Consider the following 18,682-nt stretch of genomic DNA (forward strand, 5'->3'; position numbering starts at 1 on the left):
TGGGTTCGGACTCCAAGCCAGAGACTGGACAAGGACCCAGAACCTGGGTCTTGACTCTGGCTTAGACTCCGGAACTAGGCGAAGACATGACGTGGTCTTGGGAGACAGGGCTAGGCGAGGCTCCTGGACCAGACGAGGCGGCACATGGACCGGACGAGAACCAGAAGCCTTGACTTGGTACTCAGGAACAGCCGAGCCTTGGACTTTGGACGACAGGAACCTCGGAACCTTGGACTTGGTATGACTGGAATGCAGAACACAGAGCCTTGGCCTTGGGGAGGACAGGAACACGGAGCCCTGGTCTAGAGCATGGGAACATGGAGCCTTGGACTTGAGAGACAGGAACACAGGGACATGGAACACAGAGCTGGGACCCCTCCTTGGGAACAGGACTTGGGGCCGGGGCTCTACATAGAATGCTGAACATGATGAGATGGTTCTCAACACTAGGTAGCGGCAAATGGCCAGACCTACCTAGCGAAGGCATGGACACAGAGACAGTTCCAACTCAATGATAGACAGTTCCTTATCTTGACACAGCAAGGTTCCGGTCTCACTCCAGTGGTAGATTTTGACCAGGTTGTGGGGCAACGGCTCCAGACACGGGTTGTGGGGCAATGGCTCCCGAAGGAAGGGGAAGGGAAGGGAACAACCCTGCCTCAGGATAATGGCAAAGACGGCCTGGCTTACCCAACGGAGGCGAGGATGGGATACTGATGAGACAAACCAGCACCCACACTCGGATCCAGGGCCACTTATATTCCCAGCCCCAAGACGAGCATCAGGTGCCTATGATTAAGCCCAACTGAAAAAAGGGACAGCCGGAAGACCCGGAGCCTGGAGTCCATGGAGCGGACTGTGAACCGGAATGCGGACTTCACAGACCAGAACATGACAGTACCACCCCCCCCACCCCCCGCCCATGGGAACCTCCGTGCGACCAAACCGGCTCTCCAGGACTAAGGACGACCTGGGTCGGTGGGAGGAGAGGTTTCAATAAGGAGGGAACCCAGGATGACGAGAGTTAGATGACAGTGTCTGCGTTGCTGGGTCTTCATGTATGGCTGGTTCATTCTGTCATAAGGGGGGCATTGGTGGCAGACCCAAATGCAAGACACAGACACTGAAGTACTAGGAACAGGATTTGACTAGAGAGCTGGGACAAGAACACAGACTTGGGCTAGGACATTGGCTAGGCAAGTGGGACCAGGACAAGGAACTGGGAAGTAGGAGCCTGGGCTTGGACTCTGAGCCGGAGACTGGACAAGGACCCAGAACCTGGGTCTTAACGCAGGCTCAGACCCTGGAATTAGGCAAGGACATGACGTGGCTTGGGTTCTTCGAGGCGAGGACATGACGAGGCTCAGGTTCTTTGAGGTGAGGACATGATGAGGCTTGGGTTCGGAATCCGAGCCAGTGACTGGACAAGGACCCAGAACCTGGGTCTTGACTGCGGCTCGGAATCCAGAACTAGGCGAAGACATGACGTGGTCTTGGGAGACAGAACTAGGTGAGGCTACAGGACAGAACAAGAGGCTCCTGGGCAGGATGAGGGAACTCCAGCACAGGACGAGAACACGAAGCCTTGACTTGGTACTCAGGAACAGCCGAGCCTTGGACTTGGGACGACAGGAACCTCAGAGCCTTGGACTCGGGACAATAGGAATGCAAAACACAGAGCCTTGGTCTTGGGGAGGACGGGAACACAGAGCCTTGGTCTAGAGCACAGGAACACGGAGCCTTGGTCTTGAAAGACAGAAACACAGGGACATGGAACACAGAGCGGGTCCCCTCCTTGGGAACAGGACTTGGGGCCAGGGCTCTACACAGAATGCTGGACACGATGAGACAGTTCCCAACACTGGGTAGCAGCAAACAGCTGGACCTACCTAGCAAAGGGGTGGACACAGAGATGGTTCCCAACACTAGGTAGCTGCAAACAGCCGGACCTACCTAGCGCAGGCATGGACACAGAGACAGTTCCAACTCAATGATAGATACTTCCTTATCTTGACACAGCAAGGCTCTGGTCTCGCTCCAGTGGTAGAACTTGACAAGGCTCCAGACACAGGTTGCAGGCAAAGGCTCCAGAAGAAAGGGGAAGGGAAGGGAACAGTCCAGCCTCAGGGTAACAGCAAAGACAGCCTGGCTTACCCAACGGAGGCAAGGACAGGAAAGGACAGATCCAACCGTGGGGTATCGGCCTGACTTACCCCACAGAGGCAAGGACAGGATACTGACAAGACAAACCAGCACCCACACTTGAACCCAGGGCCACTTATATTCCCAGCCCCAAGTCAAGCATCAGGTGCCTATGATTAAGCCCAACTGAAACAAGGGACAACGAGAAGACCCAGAGTTCGGAGTCCACGGACAGGACTGTGAACCGGAATGCGGATCTCATGGACTGGACCATGACACATAGAGATCTCCACATTAACATCATCAATATCTAGTCTAGAGTTTTATTATTGGTCATGAACCTGATATAAATGCAATGTTCACTGGAATAAGTGAAAAGCTAGGCGCATTCCAATGAGGAAATGACTCTTCAATTCTTCAAAACCACTCCTCACTGCACATAAATAGCTCCTCCATGGAGAGAGTTAGGAGCACCGAGTTTTTGGGAGTGAGTATCACGGACAATCTCACCCAGTCTCTCAACACCAATGCTAGCCTAGAAAGCTCAGCAATGTCTCCACTTGCTGAAGAGATTGAGGGGAGCAAGGCTTCCCTTTCCCATTCTAACCAACTTTTACAGGAGCACCATTGATAGTGTCCCAACCAGCTACGTCATTGTCTGGTATGGAAACTGCAAGGCATCTGACACAAAACTCTACAAAGGATTGCCGCAAATGCTGAGAAGATCTCTTCCACCCGTCTGAGATATTTATCAGGAGTGTTGCATAGGCAGGCCCTTAGCATTTTCACTGACCCCTCCCATCCATCCAACAATCTCTTTGACCCCCCCCCCCCCGCATTATCAGGCAGGAGGTATTGAAGCATGAGAACAAGGACTGTTAGAATGGGAAACAGTTTCTTCACCCAGGATGAGAGACCACTGGACTCCCTGTCACCACCCAGGTCTCATCACGTATGAAGAGCCGGTAGGGTTATACTGTTTACTTTTTGACTTGTTTCTCAAATGCACCTTATTATTTGTTAATTTGTTCATGGCAATATTACCATATGCATTTTGTGTGAGAGTTGCAGTGCTACCAGGATAATCAAGGACACGACCCACCCAGCCAACACACTTTTCGTCCCTCTTCCCTCCGGGAGAAGGCTCAGGACCTTGAAGACTCATACGGCCAGATTTGGGAACAGCTTTTTTCCAGCTGTGATAAGACTGCTGAACGGATCCTGACCCGGATCTGGGCCGTACCCTCCAAATATCCGGACCTGCCTCTCGGTTTTTTTTTGCACTACCTTACTTTCCATTTTTATATTTTCTATTTATGATTTATAATTTCAATTTTTAATATTTACTATCGATTTGTAATCCAGGGAGCGGGAAGCGCAGAATCGAATATCGCTGTGATGATTGTAAACTTCAGTATCAATTGTTTGGCGACAATAAAGTATAAAGTATAAGTATAAAGTTATGTGTACGGTGTTGTGCACCTTGGTCTGAGGGAACGTTGATTCATTTGGTGGTATACGATTGAATGACAATAAACTTGAAATGAAAAGTCTGGAGAGTGATTCAATATTTGCCAATTGGGCATCACCAACAACATTCAGGAAATAGTGCTAGGTTGAAAAAGCAATTCCTTTTCAGCAGCTGTCCACTGGTTTAAATGTCTAGTCCCTCGGCCACTTCGGTTGCACTCCACATTATGGAGTAACTTGCGAAAGATTCTTTACACCTACAACCTGCACCAGTTATAAAAAGGGCACCAGGAACACGGTAACATTATCACCATCGAATTCTCTTCCTTAACCCATTTTATAGTGGACGTACAGTATTGCTGAAGGAATGATTTGACCAGTTTGAAGTTGCTTCATCCTGCCATTTAGTAGAGATGCGTAAAACAAACGAGTCGACATTTGAGCAAGCTGTTGCACAGGATTCATGAAAATACGATCTGCATGATATTTGGGGGTTAATAAACTCAAGGTTGTTGCAAGAAATAAGTGTGTGATTTTGGCAGTAAACGGTTATTACAGCTCAGCTTAGTGAATGCATATCCATGGATACTTAAAAACAATGTAAAATAATGGAAAATTGTGCAATTTTTTATGGGAATCCCAACCCCAAAAGATCATCAGAAGCAAAAATTGCTTCAAGATTACAGTAAATCTTTTTTTTAACTCTGCAGTAGGTGAGCATGAGTCCTTTAAGCTCCCACTATAATTCCACAGGCGAAAGATATCATCTCGGATTTAACACATTTACTCGAAGGGATCTTCTCCGATTTCATAGATTTGTACTTTCTAACCTCCCGACTGGTCTCACGAGTAGCCATTTTAGGACGAAAACAAATGGCTATTTCTATCTGAAGTGCGTTTTCGCTTCTCTGCAATTTCGTTTCTCCCGTGTCCACTCTTTCACCAACACCCCTCTCCGGTTAATTCACTTGGCTTGTCATTTTCCTGTATTGGCAGACTGTTCATATCCAGTCCCGACTGGTGTCAGGTGGAGCTCAGTGCTAGGGTTCCTGCTTCTGAGACAGAAGTCTGAAACATCACCGCAGGGATTTCTGAGCTGACATCCCAATGTGGTACTTTTCGCGGGGCAGTATTTCAAGTTGCTCAGTCCATATTGAAAAGGGCGTTTTAAACCAGCCGGTTTCTGTCGACAGACAGCAGCCAAAGGCAAACTACCTGTTCATTATCAGTTTGGCTGCTCCAAAAACAAGGAAAACGCTGAAAAATAAGTAGGTTACACGAATGTCTTTGGAGTTGCTTCCTTCGCATTTGAGTCATTGGTTCAGTTTCCGCTGATCGCTGAAACGAGGTGACCTCTCGAGTCCCCCACTAGTTTTGTTACATTTTCATGCACTTGGTTTTGGGTCTATATATCGATTGAAGATTTTCTGACACGGCGTCTGTGCAGTTGCGCGAGGGTTAAGAGGGTGAATGGTTTGCCAAGTTTGAGTGGTGCGGATGTGAGTTGGTGTCGCTGGCTCGGACTCTCTCCTCCCCTTGTCAGCTTCAGTTCCAGATTCGCCCGTGTCAATTTCAGTCACCGCGTGCAAGTGTCTTTCCGCTTCTCCGGGATTTGTCTCCTTCAGAGATGAGTGTGTCAGGTCGCCAGGACCCCGGACCGGAGTGCTACTTCAACAGACCTAGTCTCCGGGCAACCTGAGTTTCCCCCTCCCTCCCTTCCCCCCTCAAAGCACTGAACACCACCGCAAGTCAAGCTTCGCTGTCCGAGAGGAGAGCAAACTTGCTCCAAAGATGTCGACACAAGGTCTATCTCAAGGTGGAGGCGGCGGCGGAGGAGGAGGATGGTTGAATACCGTTTTGTTTTGCTCCTCGCCATCGGCCAAGACTGTATCCAAAAGGAAACTGCGCCAGACCCGAAGTTTAGACTCGGCTATTATCCGAGGCTACGCGACCGATACCGAACTGGCGCAGGATGACTTTAATGTCCTGGGGTGTACCAGCCTGCGCTCCAAATACTCGAGCGCCCATAGCCCCACGTCTCCCCTCAGCTCTGCCGAGAGCTTGGCCAGCTCCCGGTCGCTAAGGTACAGGCATTGCTCCACGGGCAGTGGCGCCACCAGCCCCCGTGTTCCCCTGGAGAAATCCTTCTCCACGAACATCTGCAACGAATACGACCAGAGGGGGAGTGTGAAAAGAACTACCGCCTGGGATCTCTCCTTCCTCCCCAGGAACCAGGGTCAGAACCCGGCCAGCAATACCTTCTTCTCTCCAAGGAGGTGGCTACAGAAAAAGCCACATCAGGCCGATAGCCAGTCTTACATAGTCTGGAGGTCAGAGGTAGGAATTCAAAATTGGATTCATATTCCCTTCCTGGTAACAGAAAGAGAATGCAACCGAGAGATTTGATGTTTATATCATAAGTTATATTGCCTTGCTGCGGTGGGGTGGGTCAGTTGGACACTCGTTGACTTCATTCAGCATTTACGTAAAAGCAGGATGAATTAGTCCACAGCAGGATCGTGTCTTTGTACCACATTCATCAGTTAACTGTTGCTGTTAACTGTGTAGCGGCAGGTGCGTTTAAGAAGTTAACAATAGTTTTGTATTTTCAAGAATAAGTTATAATCCTAGTGCATCTCCAAATTAGAACTGAGATTTGCTGTGACCAACTTGTGGTTTACTGACGTGTCTGTCTGTGCTCTCTGAATGATGATGTCTCCATCAGGAAAACGGAATGGAAGGGAATTCCTGTCTGCAGTGTGGCAGGATTCAATGATCACTGTCCTGGGATGTATCAGAAGACCGTCATTTCCATAGCTTGCGCTCAGTAACCTTTACCAGCTTTTTCTCACAACTAATTGAGCCCTGTATCACCTGATCTATGTCAAATGTTTTCTGATAGTACTTCACTTCAATGCCAGAACCTGTCTGTTGTTTATCAGGGTTATTGAGCACATAGTTTAACCTAGTGTTGCCCTGAGGGATGAGTGGTCCATTTTATTTGAATTTCAAAATATATTTTATTCGTAATATATATATTGTATATACAGTATAATTAGGTCAATGCAATTATATTGTGCTTATTGATTTTCTATGGGAAATGACATGAGCTTGATAGTTGTCACCAAGAAATGATGTAGTCTTTGTCCCAAGTTCCACCATAGCATAGTGGTCAGCATGACATTACTATAGCTCGGGCTGTCTGAGTTCAGAATTCAATTCCAGCAAGGACTTTGTACCACCTCCCCAGGAACATGTGGATTTCCTCCCATTGCTCCGGTTTCCTCCGACAGTCCAGAGGTGTACATTAATTGTAAAATTAGGCTAGGGTTAAATAGTTGGGTTGCTGGGTGATGTAGCTCATTGAGCTGGAATGGCCCCTTCTCTGCTGTATCTCCAAATAAAATTAAAATGAAATAAAATCAATAATATTAGTCAATTATTTAATTTATGATCCACCTACAGTTTTAACAAGCATAGTCCAGCTTCATATCAGTTCTAGTAAATGTATACTGTGATATCTTATGAAGCAAACAGCTTTTGTTTATCTCCTGAGTACGAGTTAAAAGTTCTCCTTTGTGCTGCGGAGCAAGCTCATTCCCATGTTTGCATGGACTTTTCAAAGTATCATCATATCTCTTAGTCAAAATCGAAAGTGGGAGAAACTAGCCAAGGATCAGCTGTATTCAGAAGGAATCTATTTATAATAAAACATTTTTACACTGTAGCATTGTTATGGCAATTAATAAAACTAAATTTTAAATTTGTCATGAAATGCAATTGATTCATTGATTGTATTCTGATTATTTGAGAACATTTAAAGAGCAGTTCCTGTGCTAGAAAAGTATTCCAATTTTTTACATTAACTTTTATCAGAATATAATAATAAATAATTTTGCTTTCTTGATCCACCTGCCAGTTTTATGGGTCTGTTTCAGTTTCAAAGCATCACTGAGTATTGTTGCAGAATTTCAACAAGCTCTAAAGATGGATCTGACAAACATTTATGGTCTGCCTGCACAGACTATGCAAGACGCAGAACAAGCTTCAAAATGCTATGTAGAGGAAACTTTCAAAATTCTAAACCCCCCAAGAATGCAGTTATATAACCTAGCAGCAACCCACAGATCTGCCCTCTTTATCCAGAGCCATCTTGACACTGGATAAAGAGGTTCTAAAACCCCCAAGAATGTGGTTATATAACAGTCCCTCTTATTATCGAGGTATCTTAAAACCCTTCTCAGCTAATGGAGCATTGTTGAAGTGTCATCTAAAATAGTTCCAAAGATACCAGATTTACTGTAGATAGTGGTTAATGGATAAATCTAAGCCTTGGTACTGAGAGAACAGCCCTTTTACATGCATCTAAGAGGGAAGATAGGGCCTCGGTGTAATGTTTCAATTAAAAATGGGATCTCCAGAAGTACACTCCTTTAGCATTATGCTGATGTTTCAGTCTAGACTACATGCAGAAGTCTGGAATGGGATCTGAACCCATGACCTTGTATTGCACTTACAAAGTCCTACCTCAGCTATCTGGCAAAATAATGTAGGTATGTAGGTACTAGCACCAAAGTAAATGAAACAATTTAAGTTAATAACCTTACACATCATTAAAGTTTATTAACTAAAGTATAATATTACTTTATTTTAGCTGCATGCCATCATTGCAATTCATAACTTAAGTTCAATTTGGAGCAAAGTATTGCCATTGGATATAAAATAGTTATACACGGTAAATAGCAAAAACACTTTTGTAATGAACTGTACAACTCTATAAACATGTTGTAATCATGGTTTTAATGGTTTCTTAAAGTTATGTCTGCATTAACAATCAACATATAGCATTTTGAAATTCAGTGGTTGTGACAACAAGAAGAGTAGTACAGTGATGCCTCACAGGGCAAGAGACCTGTACAATTCTGAAATCAGGTGCCATTTGTATGGAGGTTGCATGTTTTCCCTGTGACTGCACAAGTGTCCTTCGGATGTTCCATTTTTCTCCCATATCCCAAAAGTGCACAAGTTGAAAGGTTGATTGGCTATTGTAAATTGTTTCTAGTCTATAGGTAAGAGGTGGAACGTGGCGGGAGTTGATGTGGAAAGAATTAAAAAACGGGATTAAAGTAGGATTAGTGTAACTGAGTGCCTGACATCTGGCATGGACTTGATGGGCCAAATGGCCCATTTCCTCTCTGACCCTGTGACTAATAAAAGAAATGTGAGGCTGACTGACCTGTAAGGGTCCATGACAAACATGGAGGGCATAATTTCAAAGTGTATAGGTGACACAGAATGTGGAAGTGTAAAATAGGAGGAAAACAGAAGATACTTGGAGAGAGAATGGACACATGCCAGAATTAATTCACAGATTATCTACAGTATAAGTGGGTGTTAGGAAGGTTACTGAAATATCACTGGAAGCACCAGAATGAAAAGGCATGGGAGAGGAACACATTAGATTTTTTTTTATACTTATACTTTCATACTTTATACTTTATTGTTGCCAAACAATTGATACAAGAGTGTACAATCATCACAGCGATATTTGATTCTGCACTTCACGTTCCCTGGAGTACAAATCGATAGTAAATATTAAAGATTTAAATTATAAATCATAAATAGAAAATAGAAAAATGGACAGTAAGGTAGTGCAAAAAAAACCGAGAGGCAGGTCCAGATATTTGGAGGGTACGGTCCAGATCCAGGTCAGGATCCGTTCAGCAGTCTTATCACAGTTGGAAAGAAGCTGTTCCTAAATCTGGCCGTATGAGTCTTCAAGCTCCTGAGCCTTCTCCCGGAGGGAAGAGGGATGAGAAGTGTGTTGGCTAGGTGAGTCGTGTCCTTGATTATCCTGGCAGCATTGCTCCAACAGAGTGCGGTGTAAAGTGAGTCCAAGGATGGAAGACTAGTTTGTGTGATGTGCTGGGCTGTGTTCACGATCTTCTGCAGCTTCTTCCGGTCTTGGACAGGACAACTTCCATACCAGGTTGTGATGCACCCCAGAAGAATGCTTTCTACGATGCATCTATAAAAATTAGTGAGGGTTTTTAGGGGACAGGCCAAATTTCTTTCAGCAGAGACAGAAAGAACCGAATATCCTCTTCTTGATCCTTGAAGCTTCCATACTTTTTTGGAATAGGTATAAAACTATGAGTTTATAAGGCTATACACATCAAAGTTGCTGGTGAACACAGCAGGCCAGGCAGCATCTCTAGGAAGAGGTACAGTCGACGTTTTGGGCCGAGACCCTTCATCAGGATTTTGATGTGTGTTGCTTGAATTTCCAGCATCTGCAGAATTCCTCGTGTTTACGAGTTTATAAGGCTGACAGTTAAGGATCCAAAAAAAAAGCATCACCCTTGCTGTGTGATATTGCTTTACAACCAGTGTGGGTGCGTCAGTGCAAGACAATCATCTGATGGTACTGCTGAATGTACAGGTGAGCTGTGTTGGCCTATGGAACACAGATTCATTACCCCTCCATGGAGAAGTACAGCCGTTGTTTTGTTGATGCAGCATACTCCAGAATGCCTTTTAATATTGATAATAAAAAATTTTGACAACACTAAGAGAATTTGTGGCAACAGAAAGAAGTTGTAATTTTTGTGGCAGAAAATTACGTGTTTATATTTACCACACTTACCACAGATTACCCATAATGACGCTATTTGGCGGAGTCCAAGTGTTAATTCATTCAAGGCTGTACGTCAGAAGTTCAAGCCAGCACTGCTTTGGGTGGGAATGCACTAAAAAACTTGACAGTTTTGAGAATAAACTTGAGGATATTCAGCCCAGTTTGGAAAAGTTGTGCTCTGAAATAGTTATGCGATTCCACTCTTTAACCCACTGTCTTGTAATTTTTCCCTTTCAAATATATAGATCCCTTTTGAATTCATTTTCAGGCAGGGCACTCAAATCACTTCTGTTGTGAAGTCTCGTTCCTCAGTTCTCCTCTGTAAATTAATTTAATTTTGTGCCTTTTGGTTCACTAAGTGGTCGGACATGCCACCAGGTTTCCTGTTGCCACTTCTGAGATTTTGAGTGAAAATTTAATTAAAAACTAATCTATACTTCTGGAATACCATCAAATTCAAGCATTATTCATGGGATAAACTATAGGCTTCAGTAATACAGTTGCTTTTCAGCTGTCTTTGGGTTAAAAAGAAAATCAGAAAGTAAGACACTAATATAAATAAACACATTCAAAATTCAAGCCACTACACCTCTAACTGTGTAACCTGCATTACCTGGGGGTTTGCATTTTAGTGAGTGGCCCAGCACAATTTTATGTAACATGATCTTGCATCATTTTTTATTTTATTTTAATTGAGGTATTGCGTGGAATAGGCCCTTTAACCCCCAGTTTAATCCTAGCCTAATCACAGGACGATTTACAATGACCAATTAACCTCCCAGCTGGTACATCTTTGGACTGTGGGAGGAAACCGGAGAACCCAGAGGAAACCCACATAGTCACGGGGAGAACATGGAGACTCCTTACAGGCAGCGACGGGAATTGAACCGCGGGATGCCTGTACTGTGCTAACCACTATGCTACCGTGCCAACCCAATTACGAATTGAGCATGTGTCCAAGAGTGCAAGTTGAAAAAAAAAATTTACGTATTTACCTATTTCACAAGAGAATAAGTTTTGTGAATTCTGATAAGATTTGTGAATTCTGTGAAGGTGTACTTCCATTACCATAGTGTGGGGGTTTCCTGTACTTCATTTGTAGAGCTTCAACATGACCTGTGGTTGTAAAAGTTGCGAGAAATGTAATTTTTAAAATTATTCTTTTTGTAACCTAAAGGTTTTGTCCTTTATCAAAAGACACCTGCTGTTTTTATCCAGGAGTTTAAAGCAATTTAATCAGTAGATGAATGGCATTATGTAGCATTGCAAAGGAGAAAACAGGTGTCCAAAGGATGGAAAGAGATCAATAACAGTAATGGGCTTTTGGTAGACCTTATTCTTGTCTTTCTTGGTCTGCTTCTAAGATCAGTGTAAAGTGTACACACAAAGAGGCACAGAGCATATTGTATGAGGTTGGAAATCCATAGGTGCCATTAACATATAATATATGATGCTGTGGCATTAACGCATCCCCGTTAGAAAAAAAAGGATGATTGGTTACCATATCTTCCTGAAACCAAGTGTTTGGGAAAATAATGAAAGGGAATAAGTATAGGGAGGCAGGATTGATTAAAGAGAGAGCTGAAATCGGAGAGAGCTTACTGTATGTCTTGGACCATCAATACCAGAATATATGTGTATTAGGGGTAAGAAATATTTGAGGTGACTTTACACAGTTGGAAATATTTTGCAAGCCAATTTGTGGAAAGGATGTAAAGAAGCCATTTGGCAAAAATATTACAAGGCTATGTGAAAATTATCCATCCTAATATAGACTGGTATTGTAACAATACAAGGGTTAAAGCAGGGTGGAGGAAATATTGAACCATGCTCAGGCAAACTTTCTTGATCAGTGCATTTTCAGCCCAAAAAGAAAGAAAACTTTGCTGAATTTTTTGGTGGCAAGCTAACTGGGAAAACATTTAAATATCATTAGGTTTAAAATAGCAATGAAAAAGGATATGGACAACTCGGTGGTTAAATTAATTAATTAATTAATTAATAACAAATCATAAACATCAGATGCTGGAAATCCAAAGCAACACACATAAAATGCTGGAGGAACTCAGCAGGTCAGGCAGCATCTATGGAAATGGATAGACAGTCGATGTTTTGGGTCGACTGCTTGTTCATTTCCATAGATGCTGCCTGACCTGCTGAGTTCCTCCAGCATTTTATGTGTGTTAATTAAGGTCTATTTCAATAGGGTGTTGGTGCATGGCCAAGTGGTTAAGGCGTTTGTCTAGTGATCAGAAGGTCGCTAGTGCGAGCCTTGGCTGAGGCAGCATGTTGTGTCCTTGAGCAAGGCACTTAACCACACATTGCTCTGCGATGACACCGGTGCCAAGCTGTATGGGTCCTAATGCCCTTCCCTTGGACAACATCAGTGGTGTGGAGAGAGGAGACTTGCAGCATGGGCAACTGCCGGTCTTCCATACAACCTTGTCCAGGTCTGCGCCCTGGAAACCTTCCAAGGCGCAAATCTATGGTCTCATGAGACTAACGGATGCCTATTAAAAAAAATAATTTCAATAGGATAAAATAGGATTGAGCCTTTATAATAAAAATAATTTTATTTAAAAAACAGGCAGGTAAAACTGTAAATGAAAACTAGCTAACTTTGGGGAAGAGGTAGTTTGGGCAATAGTGGAGAAGGGGGTAAAGTCACAATTCCTTGAATGATGTAAGAGATAACAGAGTAAAATGAAGCAGATTAAATAAAAGTGTATGTCATATGAGAACCAGGCTAATTATAGAAAAAATCAGAGGGAAGATAATATGGGAAGCAAGAAAGGTAAACAAGTAGGCTATGAAACAATTCCGTTAACCATGAAAGGGGTTTCCGGAATCTTCTATAGGCATATAAGCTCTAAACAGGTGGAGGTGAATAGGGATAAAAAGAAGATCTACTTAAAGAGGGAGAGAAAAACCAAATTGGAGAATTTGCATTGATCTTAACAAAAAATAAAAATGCTCTGGAATCTCATACGAGGCGCTTTAGGCTTTGCAAAAAAGTAAGCTGTTGGAGGAACTCAGTGGGTCAGGCAAAGGCATGGCTGATATTTCAGGTCAAGACCTACATCAGGACACTTTTTTGGCTATTGGGCTTGTTATTAGAAGGCCCTGGCAGCATGGATAGAAAATTGGCTCAGTGATAAGGCACAGAGAGTAGCTTTGAAAGGCTCCTTTTACACTGAAGGAAAGAGAACAGCAATATTCCTCGGAGTTGGTAGTAGAAACACTATTTTCCTAAATATATATTAATTATTCGGACTTTGGTAACTGGACACAACTCCCGAATTTGCAGAGGGAACAAACCTTTTAAGTGGAGTGCGCTGTGAGAAAGATAGCAATACATTTCAAGAGAAAATGGACAGATTGGTAGAATGGGTAGGCATAGACAGTGGTTAAATGCAGAAAGTTGCTGTGTTATATTTCTTTCATTCAGAAGAAAAGGCAATACAAACTGGAAGACATAACACTAAAAGAAGTGGTACTGAAATAGTTCAATTAGGGTTTTTTGTGCACAGTCAGTTCATTGAAATTGGCACAGTAGATTGATAAAGCAGTTAAAAATATAAATAATACTTTCCTGACTTCTACTGTAAAAGCAAGGAAGTCAAAATAAACAATTAAGCAGCTTGAGTGATAAAACACAATTGTGTTTTTTAAATTCATTGCAGTGAATAGCTTTCGTGAAATTGAAAAGGAGTACAGAGTAGAAAGGTTTATGCTGCTCCTTACATTTAACACATGGTGAAGATCATGTCCATTGCAATTTGGGAAGCGACACTGTGCCAGAGGGTGGATGCGTGATGGTGTCTTCTGTGACAGTCAGGGGGAGACGACACCCTCTGTTAATACCACACTTAGTATTGTCTTGAATCTGTCCACAATTACAGTATCTGTAATGTCCACTGGCACATCCTCATCTTTCCAGATATTGACATGAGATTGTGTCATAGGGTTTAAGGCCCAGGAATGGGCCCATCTCCCCACTATATCCATGCTAGATAGTTTGCCCATCTACACTAATCCCACTTGCCCACAGTTGGTCTGTCTTTTCCGCCCTGCCTATTCAAGTGTCTTGCTAAATGTCTCATAAATATAGTAATCATATCTAATTGCACTGCCTTTCCTGAGAGTTCCTGATATTGCCATTCTTCATGTAAAATAAAAACTTATCCCCCAAACCAATTTAAACTTCATTCCACTCACCTTAAACCTATCCCCTCTTGTTTTGATACCCACAGCATGGGAAATCAATTATGCCTATTTACCTTATTTATGCCTCCTGTAATCTTATATAGCTCCATCAGGTCACCCTTCACTTCAGGGCAAACAAGCTCAACCTATTGAATCTGGCCCTATAACTTAAGTCCTGCAATCCAGGCAACATTCAAATGAGACACACAAAAAATGATGGTGAACGCAGCAGGCCAGGCAGCATCTATAGGAAGAAGTACAGTCGATGTTTCGGGCCAGGACCCTTCGTCAGGACTAACTGAAAGAAGAGATAGTAAGAGATTTGAAAGTGGGAGGGGGAGGGCCATTCAAATGACCCTCTTCTGTAGTATGGTCCAGCACACAGAAGTGTACACAGTACTCGAGTGAGGTTTGGCCAGTACCTTGCAAATTTGTAATATAACATCCCAACTTTTATTTTCCATGCCTGCCCAAAGGCAAGCCTACTAAATGCCTTCTTCATCACACCTTCTACCTGTGTTGTCAGTTTGAAGAAGCTAAGTTCCTTTACACCAAGATCCCTTTGATCATCAAGATTCCTGAGTGTTTTACCATTTATGTATTTGTCCTGCCTCTGTTTGACCTACTGAAATACGGTATATTATTTTGCACTTGTCAGGATTAAGTTCTACCTTCCAAAGCTCCATTCAAATCTCCATCTGATCTGTATAGCCTTAGACAATCCTCCTCATTATCCACAACATCGCCAATTTTCATGTCATTGGTGAACTTACTGATCATTTGTTCCACATTAACATCTAAGTTGTTAATGTATATCAGAAACAATAGATTTCAAGTGCCAGTCCCTGTGATATCCCTCTGACAGCCAACTTCTAATGAGAAAAACAACCTTCCTCTACCACCCTTGCTTCCTCTCAGCAAGCTACATTTGGATCCAGTTAGCTAGCTTACTTTAGATCCTGTATGTCTTTATCTTCTGAGCCAGCCTGTCATGCAGGATGTTATTAAGTGCCTTACTAAGTTCAGATAGACAACTTCTACTGCCCTTCTTTCATCTGCTTTGCTGGTTACCTCCTTAAAATTGAATCGAATCATTGAGTCAGGATTTTCCTTGACAAAGCAATGCTAACTCTTCCTGATTTAGCCCCTGCCATTCTAAAATGTACAAAAATCCTATCTCTTAGAATTTTCTTCCATAATTTTCCTCCTGCTGATGTGTTGCTCACATGGCTTATTCCTACTGCACTTCCTAAATAAAGGAAGAATATTACTTTTCCATCAATAGTTCTGATGCCTCATTCCCTGTTAACAAAGATGGAAAAGTCGCTGTCAGGACCCCAGTTATTTTCCCTGTTGCTCCCCACAGCATCCTAGGATAGATCTCATCTGGTCCTGTGGATTTGTTCAATGATATCTAATCCCTCTCCTTCAAAATGCTAATATGCTTCAGTCTATCAACATGGCCCACTGTGACCTCACTATCTCCCACATCCTAGTCCTTGGCCTAGCTATCTTCTTGTTTCTGATATACTAGCAGAATGTCTTAGGATTTTCCTAAATCTTGAAATTCTAAGGATATTTTATAGCCCTTATTTGGCTTCCTAATTTATTTCTTATATCCTCTCTTCTCTTAAACCCTCTGTATTCCTCCAGAGACTCATTTGATCCTAGTTGCCTATACCTGTCACATGTTGCCTTTTATTTCCTGATCCAACCTTCAATATCCTTTGTCATTCAGATGTCCCTAACTACGCGGTCTTTGCCTTTCAACTTGATGAAGCGTGCTGGCCTGTTCTCAAAGGCTCTCAATGTTAGGTGTCATTTAAAAGATATCCACTTGTCAGATGTTGTATACTTGTGTCTGAGCTTCCCCTTCATTGGGTGTCAAAAATTCTGGATATCTTTGACTTCCAGGGCCTGGTTATTTTCTAGTTGGCATATGGATGGCCTTTTCCACTTTTTTTTGTCAGTAAAGCATGGTGGGAGAGCTCAGCTGAGCAGGTTGCTATGGGTCTGAGTTAAGGGCACACCATTGAAGAGATCTTTAGCATGTTCCTTCCAGCAAGCAATAACTGCCTGTCTCTGCTCGGTAAGTTTACCTCAATTCTTGATTCTTTACGGATGGAATCTTGAGCTTGTGTGTCTTGACAACATTAGTATCTAAACATGTCTTGGCTACACTGTTATCAACACAACAACAGAAAACCTGAGTTGTTTTGACATTTTTGGTTTGGACTCGCAGTGGATTGGAATTGAACCCTTTTGAATTCAGTGTTGAGACCACCACTGTGGTACAGTAGTTAAATTACTCGATTAGCAACTGGACTTTTGAACCAGCATACCTTCTGGGGAATTTAAGTTGAGGTAACTAAATAAGTAGTTCCTAGTTCTGGGCACAGCACTTAGAAATGTGAAATCTTAAAGAGAGTGCATAATTGATTTATTTGAATGAATGCAGGGATGAAGGTCATTAGACTTAAGCTGAAGAGGAGGCTGTAAGAGGGCTATTGAAAATAATTAAGGACCAAGTAGAGTAAAATTATTTATATTAGCAGAAAGAACCAACTAAAAATGACAAGAGGGAAGATGTTTTTACCACAGTTTGGAACGCACAGACACTACTGGCTTGTGGTGAAGGTAGATTAAATTGCAGTGTTCAGGGTTCACTACTTGAAGGAAAACAATGCAGGGCCTTGGTCAGATAGCAGGAGGGTGGTTCAAGTTAGTCTTCCCTTCCATCAGTCTAGCATAAACTTGATGGGTTGAATAGACTCCTTTCTTGCCAACTCTTTCTGTGAATTGATGTTATTTTTGGCTTATTTGTGACTCCAGCCCAACTGAAGTGCAGCTGACCGAGCTGCCTGTTGAATTGGGCAGAAGCATGCAGAACAGTTGTAAATAAATTCAAGCAGAAATGGGCAATAAAGGTCTACAGTGACCACATCCTGACCATGGTAAAGCAATGTTTTATATGTGTTTGCAGATGACACTGTTTCTATCCGTCTTGCTTCAAACTCCTCAGCCTTGTGGGTGGTGATGCATTGCAGAATTAATTCAGGTGCTGGGCCAGGCATCTTTAGCCAGAAAACAAGCACAACACAACTGTACATATGCCTTCACTGATGAATAATACGATGGAGAGGGCAGAAGAACACCTGGGAAAGAATCCTGGCATTCCAACCAGCACAAGCAGAGCCAAAGGGCATCAGCAGTGCAGCACAGAGTAAGGTAGCACCTTGGCAGATGCAAGGCCTGAGCTTTCAATGTGAAAGAGAAGTTTCCACACGCAATGCTTCACAGCTTCTTCACTAATGAAATGTTCACCGACCCAAGACTGTCTCAATGATGTGTTGCTAGTTTTTACAGCTGAAGTCTAGAGAGGTTTGTATTCAACATCTGTCTATTACTGTGCTCATGGAGGTGGTCTCTGAAGCACGTCTTGTTGGGCTTGTGGTGGAGATGAACACTGCTGAACTTAGCCTCGAGACCACCATGGAGATGTAGTGGTTAAACTACTGCGATAACAGCCAGAGTTGTAGGCCTTGGGTCCAGACGTGTAAGTCTAAAGCCCACCGCAGCAGGAGGGGAATTTAAATTCAAGAAATTAATTAAAACTTGGATTTTTTTTGAAGTCAGGCTCAATGCAATTAACCATGAAAGTACTGGAATCTTATGAAATTTATTTGTTTCACAGTAATAAAAGAGCAGGTTACTTATGCCCATCATTACCCAGTAAGGCGATTTGACTCTAGATACATCAAGTGCTTAACCGTCAACTGTCTTCTCCATTCAGAGATAAAGGAGGATGGAGAATATGGGCTGACATTGGAAAGAATGCCCACATCTTCTGTATGAACATTTTTTGAAGTATGCTCTCTTTGTACTAACACTACTGTTGTACATGAACTGTTCTGTTGTACATACTATTTATTACAAATTACTATAAATTGCACATTCAGAGAGAGACGTAATGTAAAGATTTTTACTCCTCGTGTATGTGAAGGATACAAGAAATAAAGTCGATTCAATTCATTTCTTTGCAAAGTGTAGTAATCTACCATTATGATAAATCACACCAATATCATGATTGCCATTGTGACTTGATTTTAATCGAGACAGAAAATACTTCAGGGGTCTACCAATGCTTTTACCCGAAGCAAGGCAAGGCTCACAAGTCTTATAGTGCTTCATACAATTAAACATATTATGATGCAATAGAGACACAGG

The 18,682-nt window shown here is 42.7% G+C and overlaps 1 protein-coding gene across 1 annotated transcript in view; it reads left to right on the forward strand.

The window, feature by feature from the left end:
- Window positions 1-5,170: 5,170 nt before the first annotated feature.
- The window catches only part of LOC134347583 (rho GTPase-activating protein 6-like), a 551,475-nt gene continuing 537,963 nt past the window's right edge, over window positions 5,171-18,682 (forward strand). The window contains exon 1 of the mRNA XM_063049931.1: window positions 5,171-5,949. Coding sequence (XP_062906001.1) covers window positions 5,404-5,949 — 546 coding nt within the window. The 5' untranslated portion in view covers window positions 5,171-5,403. The remainder of the gene's footprint in view (window positions 5,950-18,682) is intronic.

This window comes from Mobula hypostoma, chromosome 6, assembly GCF_963921235.1.
Source record: "Mobula hypostoma chromosome 6, sMobHyp1.1, whole genome shotgun sequence".
Classification (NCBI taxonomy): Eukaryota; Metazoa; Chordata; class Chondrichthyes; order Myliobatiformes; family Myliobatidae; genus Mobula; species Mobula hypostoma.